The following is a 9,428-nucleotide window of genomic DNA, read 5'->3' as shown; positions in this document are numbered from 1 at the left end:
GTCTTAAAATTTTTTGTATACATATGTGTATATTGATAAAGTTTGTTTTTGACTGGTTGTACATATGTGTATATTGATAAAGTTTGTGAAAATTGTAGTTATTTGATGTGTACTGATGTGTATAGTTATCAATTTTTTTTGGTATTTGATGTTTGTTTACTACATATAGTGATTAGTGATTAATATGACTGTTTTAACATATGTGTATACGGATGAAGTTTGTGGTGGTTAATATAGCATCTTAACTTTGTGTACATATGTGTAATGATTAAAAATGTTCATTAATTGCAGCTTATATATGCTATGTAATATGTGTATAGTAAGATATAACTATATATACATATGTGTAAAATGATACACGTGTTTGTGCATGTCTTTAGCTTGTTTAAAAGTATTGGTATATATATGTATTGTAAAGTAACTTGTTGTATTTCTAGCTTTTATATCTTGATAGGGTTACATGCGAAGGTATGGACAATGAGAGGACAATGCCACCAATTGTCTATTGGACAGGAAGCAGATAAGAAGTTAGGGAGAAGAAAGAATGTTTGAATGGGGGATTTGGATTAGGAAGTTTAAGAGAATTATATGTTGATAAATATAATTATGATGTTGAAAGTGAAGAAGAGATTGAATTTGACGATGAAAGTTTGGAGGTAATGTTTAAAGTTTTAAACAATAAATGCATAGTTTTCCTAAAAAATGTTTTAATATTTTACTAATAACACATGTTATCATTTCTATTTACATAATCAAGTTGCAAAGTTGGAAGGGTTGTGTGAAGTTAATTTGCAAGAAAAGATAAAGCTTGAGGAGGAAATAAGAAATTTCAAACGAAAATTTCCTGATAACATTGAGGTGTTATCAATAATTGAAAAGTATAAACAGATCTATATGTGTTGTGTTAATTTTGATGAACATGAGGGAGAGGGGAACATGGGGAACGAGGTACTGATGGAGGGTGAGGGGAACATGGGAAACATGGAGGAATATGAGGATTCTGATAATGTATATCAAGAGGGGGACGTGGAAGCTGAGCATACTAATTCCATCAAGTTTTATGAAACACAGGACCCGGCATGGATAGATGTTGCTATTGAATTTGTTGATGCTATCCAAGACGCGAGTAATGAAGAAGATGTTGCTGATGCTATTCAAAACGCGAGTAATGAAATTGAAGTGAGAGATTGTAGGCAACTTGATTGCACTGATGACATGCCAAGCTTCAAGCTGCTTTCACAAGATTCCCAGGAAAATGTAGAAAAAGATGTTTGTGAGAATTTTCAAAGGTTAAAAAGGGAGACAAAGTTATCAGAATATGATAAATCTCCATGGCTGGAAAGAGCGGTGAATGTTATGAAGGGCCTTACAAAAGAAGAGAAGATGGTTTGGAGCTACATATTAGAGGGAGCGGTTTATTATGGGTAACGTTTTCCTCTTTATAATATGGTGACCATACATACGATTTGTTTACATATTTCATTTTGTAACAAATTGAAAATTATTAATACATACAGGAAAGCTGAAAAAAAAAAACAAAGACAAGAGTCAGCTTGTTGAAGATGGAAAATATGTTTACACATGTTTAAATTAGTATTTTATTTCAAAAAAAGTACCTGTTTATACATATATGTATAATATGTTATACATATATGTATAACATAATGTATGTTTATTCGTAAAATGCAGGCATTTAGCAAAAAAAGGAAAGGCAGCACAAGAGAAGAAAGAAGAAATGCGAGTGAAGAGATGTAACATCCTAAAATATTATAACGTTAAATAAAGAAAGTTACGTTTAAGTGATTTCGCGTTATTAACTAATTAATATCGAGTAAGGAACGGATCATGGACTTAGATTAATTAAGATGGATTAAAGGGAATGGGCCTTAGGTCCATGGGCTTTAAGGGATATAAATATCCCCTAAACCAACCTAAAACCCTAAACCCTCATTTCTTTCCATCCTAATCTCTACACACTCAAAAACACACACATCCTTCACCATATTAAGGCCGAGAGAGAGACGAGAGGGATTTGAGACCAAACGGACGCTAGCTTGTAGTAGATATTTACCACACGAGCTATATACAAGATCTAGAGTTCATAACCAAGCTTAACGAAATTCAAACGAGCACTAAAGGTAAGTCTTTTACCTTAAAGATTACGTTTTTATTAACATTTAACCTTGAAACTTAGAGCAGAGATAGATCGAGTGTAAACAAAATGTAAAGTTATAAACTTGATGTTAAAACGAACCGAACGAACCCAAGAACCTAAACGGCTCGTTAAAATGGAACCCTAAGTTCTAGTGTTAAACGTTCTAGCTTAAAGGTCCAAACTTTACACTTATCCGAGTCAAGTCTTGTCCGAGGTTGGCTATGGGAATGTTTACGAGGACGGTTAAAAGGTTTATACGTTGAAATATAGCCGATTAGTGGAGTTAAAACCAAACCAGTGGCCGTCACTGGATAACTTCGCTGTAAGCAGGTTCATGGTAGGCAACTTCGCCTGCAAAGCTAAGTTCGCTGGATGATAACTTCGCCTAGCAACAACTTCGCCTGGCATATGTTCGCTTAGGGTTAACTTCGCCGAACACTAACTTCACCTAATACAAGTTCGCTGATGATAAGTTCGCATGACGTTAAGTTCGCTTATAGTAAGTTCGCTTAATGTTAAGTTCGCTTATTGTTATGTTCGCTTAATGATAAGTTTTCCGTAGTTAGCAAATTAGAAAATAAATTAAAAACCTAATGGAAAATGTGTTAAGACAGTTAATGTAAATAAAATTTTCCAAGCTGACATGGCAGGGGCTCTGCCCCTTGGCCAGGTTAGCTCGACCCCAGCCAGGGGCTCTGCCCCTTGGACCCTGCTAGGGGCTACCACCCCTAGACCCCGCTGCCAGGGGCGCTGCCCCCGGACCCCCGTTCGTTGTGGGTAGTAGCTAAGACTAGAAAGATGATATGAGTAGTGATAGTTAATTGATACGTGTACTTATTATACAGTCAGCCGTGCACAACTGAAGAAAGGGATTACGATTAACGGTGAACGTAACCGCATTCAGGTGAGTTTCTAGCCCCATTTATATGTTATGTTTTCGGGGCTGTGTGCATACTCAATATGTTTTTTAATACGCTTATCCTAAGAGATAAGTGTATACCTTATGTGAATAATGTGAAATGTCTGAATGATTGCTTGATGGTACGTGAACGATCTTCGGATATTGCACGTACTGTCAGGTTGTAACGCTATATATAAGGTAAGTATGATATGTATGCTTATGTGTATGAACGTGATAAAGTTAATGAAAGAAGGAAAGGATGGTTGTATGGTTGTATGGTTACGAAAAGGGTACCGAGCCCTAATAATACTCGAGGTATGATGTATGGTTGTATGGTAACGAAGAGGGAATCGAACCCTACTAATATTCGAGGAAAGAGGGTACCGAACCCTAATAATACTCGAGGAAGGAGGGTACCGAGCCCTAATAATACTCGAGAAAGGAGGGTACCGAGCCCTAATAATACTCGAGGAATGTAGGGCGTAATGCTCTTTATAACGTAAGATATGAAAGCAAGTTAGTACAAAAGAAAGTATGAAAGTATGAATGAAAGAATATAAGTTTGTGTGTATTGTATAATGTATGATTAACTAGAACTCACTCAGCGTAGCTGACTTTTAGTATGCACGCAGGTGAGTAGGATGAGGCAGCTCACTTGAGGGGACACGTGGCGTTGAATAAGAGACTGGCATCGGAAAGCTCAGGGCGTGTTATGTTTTAATTACTTAGTTTTCGAAAGACAAGTTGGTTGTTTAAGACAAGTTTTGAATTGTTATGAAATGTTTTATTAAAGTTTTTACATTCCGCGAATGTTTTTAATTAACTCTGATATTAGAACTGCGTTTATGAGTAAATCCAACACGAAAGTAGGGCTACCGGTAACGGGGCCTTACAAGAGAACCATGGGGTATGTGTTAAAATAAATTAACTAAAAAGTCATTATACATATATGTATAATGATCTTTTTTATTATAAATATATGTATAAGGTATACATATATGTATAGTCTATCCTCTATACACATGTTAAATGTATAAAATTCTTTATACCTATATGTGTACATACCATTTATGTTAAATGTTTTGGTGCATTAATAATATCTATATAATCAGTTGGTGTTGCTTGAAAAATGCAGGATCCCCGCATATGAAACAAATTTTGGGTTTAAATGCATGCATTATAGCTTATCATAATTAACGCCTAGCACACCAGTTGGTTCAGCGGTTATTGATGCTTGGGCTACTATCCTAAATTTTGAGGAAGCAAAACGAAGAAGAAGCTCGCCATATAGACTCTTCGGCTATATAGGCTTATTTGTAAGTAAAAAAAAATCATTTCTCTCTAAATATAATCTTTATTCTGATTAGTTAGAAATTGCTTAATATTATAAAATTTTAAAAGGTCTATAATTTGTGTTTTTTCTATATGATAGCCACAGCTTGCCTTGTATGGCTTATTGTGTGATAAAGAAAGTCGGTTGGAGTATTTTAAAAAAATCTTATGTCGTGTACTCGAAGAGAAAAACGAGAAGATGACCCTAAGAGATTATGAGCTAATCGTTTTTCCCGTTTTTGAGGAAGGCCAATATTATCTAGTGAGCTTCGACATCAAAAATCCGGCTATCAATAGGATTGATAATATGGATCCCAATGAAACTGTTGTCACAAGTGATGATCATGAAGAATTTTATAAAAAGTCGGTTCCAGTACAAGTGGTAAGTTTTTAATCTACAAAAAAATATTATACGTATATGTAGAAACAGTTTTTATAATATCAAACAATTGTTGATGCTATTATAAACTGTTTGTACATATGTGTATGATATGTTATGCATATATGTAAATGTATATTGTATGGTAAATTAGCTTTAGTTGTATATAAAATTATTACATTTAACTGTTGATGCTATAATTATATGTTATACAATTATTATGTGAACAAACAAATTGTTGATATTATAAACTGTTTCTACGTATGTGTATAGTATGTTTTACATGTATGTATAAGTGTTTAGTACATCTGTGTATACTACGTTTGTGTTTGATAATAGTTCTTGTAAATTAATGTTAGTTTATGTGTGTGTCTTGTATGTAGATTAAAAAACTATTTGAACATGTGTATAATGAGTAATATGTTTTTGTTAGGTATGTATTGATCTAGTTTATTGTACATGTTGGTTTTATTACATGTGTATATTTAGTAATAATTCTGTTTAGTACATGTGTATAATACGTTAATGTTAAGTTATGTGTGGATCTTGTCTTAGGTACAAGTAAAATTAACAAAAATTAGCAGTTATAAAATGTGTAAATTAAAAACTGTGTGTACATATGTGTTTAATATAAATTATTAATTGTAAAATCTCTATATTGATATTGTACGTGATATTATTATACATATCTCTTAAATTTCATTTTTTATTTTTTTTACAGAAAGAAATATTTGTGGACTATTTGAGAGAAATTGATCATCCAAGGATGATTTATATTGAAAAGTTAGTACCAAAAAGACTGCATATTGATTGGGCGACATCTAGTAATATTGTTGACTCTGGAGTGTTTACAATGAGACATATGGAGACTTGGATGGGAAAAACAGATGTTAAGTGGGATTGTGGGTTGTCAATCGATCGAAAAAAGATTAAAGCGAAAATTGCAGTTCTTAGGAAGAAGTATGCAACAGCAATAGTGTTATCAGAATCGAATACGCCGCGGGACAGAATTTTGATGGAAGCAAATGAATTGGCATGTCAACAAAAAAGAATAACTAAATGTTCTTTTAAATTTTATTTGAATTGTAGTGCTACATGAAGTTTATGAGATAGCAACTCCTCAATTACAACACCTTTGTTGTGTGTAGGCTCAAGTGGGAATTCCTCAAAAATCTTATCCTTTATTGCTTGAATTTGTTGATCAAGTTCTTCAAGATTATTAATATTGCATCATCAGCCTATCCGTGCACATCTGAATATTATCAAAAATTCGATGTCTAATTATCGAACTTTGGGTTTGGTAGGAATTGTACCTATTGAATAAAAATCAAAATTTATACTTAAAAACTAATCCTGCCTATACATATATGTAACAGAAACTATGTAACTAACTCTACACCAATATGACATTACCTGTTTTCCACATTATAGACACCGCTTGGAAGAGCATCTCTAAGTCACCGCATATTGATATACTTCATAGGAATCTTATCTACTTTGTGGTGCCTATAAATGCAAAACGCATGACGACAAAGATACCCAATGCATGTGAATCCCAAACACTCACATGTCACAATGAAGTCCGATGTATCAAGAATAACCTAAAAAATTGCAAATACATGACAGTAAGCATTAATATGTAAAATATACATATATGTATATTATTTAAAAACCTTTATACCTTGTACTCATTCACAATATGTTTCAAGTGGTTTTGATGAGCAACGACATAACTATGTATATTACTTGATTCCTCTCGAGATACAATGTAACACAAGCGCATAGCATTGTACATCTCCTTCTGGACTTCAAAAAAACAGCTCTGGTATAAACTTCATTAGCATGACGTTCAGTCGGAAATGGTGTTTTGAATTTTGGGCTGGTTGTTTCTGTTTTATTCTGAAGTTTGCCCTGCTCGTTTCGTTGGCCATCCATAGTTGTCTTAAAACACAACATAAATTGAACTAATGTGTTATGTGAACTAGAGTTAGTTTTAAAGATATATTGGCACTCTCACATCGGGATGTAGTCTTCATTAAACAACACATAGGGACATCTCTAAAGTAACCGGGAACCCACTGATCACGGATGGCATACATTTCAGATAACCATTCATGGTCTTGCAGCCCATACTCATTCATCAACTGATTCCATCGACGCTCAAATGTTTCCAGATCAATATAAACATTCAAAACAAGCTTGTGAATCGATCGGCTAAGATTTGAATTGTTCAAAAGATTCACATCGATCTGAAAAACAGTAACAAAAGTGAGATTCTTTCTGTATATAACAAACAATTTTTAAGTTTACAAAAGTCCTAATTATACATACAAGTACCTAACGCTAACTTATTATACACAAGAGTACATAAAGAAAAGATATACTATTCACTATACGCATCATAAAATAAAGAAAATATACCTTTAATGGTAATTTTGTAATAATACGCCACATGCACAATAGATGAATTGATTTGTCCAATACACTATGAACAGCTTGCTTCATTGAAGGGTCTTGATCGGTTAAAACAAAAGTGGGCTGCTTGACATGTGTGTCGAGAAACAATTAAAGAATCCAAGTTTATGACTCAACAGTTTCATTACTCAACAAGCCAGCACCAAAAACTGTGCACTTCTTGTGGTGATCAACACACGTGAATGGGACGAAAATCATATCATACCTACACACAAAAAAAGAAATAAAATCAATGTTTCACTATTTACAAAAAGAAATATTAGATTACATTAATGCAAAAATAGATATCTTACATGTTGGTGTGGTATGTTACGTCAAAAGCCAAAACATCACCAAAAGCCTTATAGTTGACTTTTGAAACATTATCAGCCCAAAACAAAGACGTAAGCTCAGTTCCAACTACTCGGTATTTAAAAGTGAAGTTGTGTACATTTTTGGAACGTTCATTGAATTTATCAACCACCATCTGAGCATCTCCATCAGCAATTGCCCCCGTATATCTCTACCAAAATTATTGTAATCTGTTAGTGTACCTTTCAGATTATGATGACCACCCTTTAATGCCACATGAAGCTTGAAAGCTTTGGTTGGCCCGACACAAACCAAACGAAAATTGGAAATAAACTCTTTTGTTGCAAAGTCTAGTTTTCTTCTTTTCTTAGTCAAATGGTGGGAAGAAAGAGGTCCATGATTGTGTACCTCCTCAAAACCATATATCTCATAATCCGAGGAGCCTTTTATAAGTCTTACAATTATCAATGCTTTACAATCAGTTACTTTGAAGTTCACGCAACGGGAACTAGAGGTTGAAGAAATGTCAGCGCAACCCTCCTCTTGATCCTTTGGTTTATTAGCTTTTGAGCACAAGATGTATCTAGTTTTTATGATACCTTTAGGCTTCTTAGTGGTACCCAAACGAGTGCAGAACCCAGCCATCTGAGCATACTCCTCATACATAAAAACAACTTCATCTAGTGTACGAAACTTAGCTCTAACATAAGGTTTGAATTTAGGGGAAACAAAAGGAATCCAAGACCTCTCCCCTTTCGGTAAATCATACACACTAGCTGATATAGATTCTTCACAAACAAAAGCAACATGAAAAACAACAAACTGTTATGGATGTAAATAAATAATGGTATATTAAAGAATTAACCAATTCTTAAAAATTATACATATGTGTACATCATATACAGTGTGTCTTAAAAAATAAACATAAGCAAAACGGAAAATTACGATTATCTTGTTCAAAGTTGTTTACTTCTTCAATCGAGAAAGATGTAGATCCGGTAATCGAAGCATCCATTATTAACTTCTAAAAATCTATCAAATGTAGCCCCTAATTAAACGATTAGAGTTAAACGATCAAAATTGTTAACATATGAAATATATAAACTAAAATCAATCAAATCCAGCACCTATGAATCTATCAAAATCTTTAAAAACTAAATTAAACATCAGAGAAACTCCTAAATTCAGCAACTAATATGTAAAAACTAAATTAAACAATCATAACAAAACATACATAATATAAAAATCTATAATCGAAATCTATATCAAATCTATAATCGGAAATCTATAATCGAATCTATAATCGAAAATCACCTAAAATCAAATTTGTTTTTAAGGTTACCTGATCGGAATTGAACCGTGAATGAGATAATCCAAACCCTAGATACTTCGATTTGATGTTAAGTTCGTTTTATGCAAACCCTGGGTCGTTCGATCATCTCTCAATCGTTCCCCATCTTCGCCCACTGATAGCACGTACATCACAGATCGTTCTCTGATGTTGTATTCATTCCCCTGTTGTATTGATTCTCTAATGTTGTAGATGTTAAATTCCCTTTTTGCCCTTAACTTAATTTTAATTCAGCAATTTAAAAAAGGGGAAATTAGTGGTTAAAAAAGGGGTTCTAAAAGTTCTCAATTCTAAAAAGGTTTTCTCATGATTCTAATCCTATATATATATATATATATATATATATATATATATAGAGAGAGAGAGAGAGAGAGAGAGAGAGAGAGAGTTCAAATAAAAAACAAGTGTTTTTTAAAAAGTGTGAGAAGAGCTTTAAAATAAAACAAACCACCTAAATATGACACTATATAATGTAAATATGAAATAATACAATTATTTAGAAACTACCAATCTCAACCACTAGATCATAGATCCAAGGGCCTAG

General features: G+C 33.3%; 1 protein-coding gene across 1 annotated transcript; it reads right to left on the bottom strand.

Annotated features, from left to right (window-relative positions):
• Positions 1-6,224: 6,224 nt before the first annotated feature.
• Positions 6,225-8,548, bottom strand: LOC143578598 (protein FAR1-RELATED SEQUENCE 3-like). The gene is made up of 8 exons (XM_077062125.1): positions 8,479-8,548; positions 8,133-8,321; positions 7,846-7,976; positions 7,536-7,744; positions 7,355-7,447; positions 6,785-7,047; positions 6,449-6,573; positions 6,225-6,368 (listed from the first exon to the last, which is right to left on the bottom strand). The coding sequence occupies exons 1-8, from the start codon at positions 8,546-8,548 to the stop codon at positions 6,225-6,227; spliced, it is 1,224 nt and encodes a 407-aa protein (XP_076918240.1).
• Positions 8,549-9,428: the final 880 nt, after the last annotated feature.

This window comes from Bidens hawaiensis, unplaced genomic scaffold, assembly GCF_021521415.1.
Source record: "Bidens hawaiensis isolate Kalapana, Puna unplaced genomic scaffold, B.hawaiensis_p1.1 tig00029298_1, whole genome shotgun sequence".
Taxonomy (NCBI): domain Eukaryota; kingdom Viridiplantae; phylum Streptophyta; class Magnoliopsida; order Asterales; family Asteraceae; genus Bidens; species Bidens hawaiensis.
This window is presented reverse-complemented; position numbering and strand designations above follow the sequence as displayed.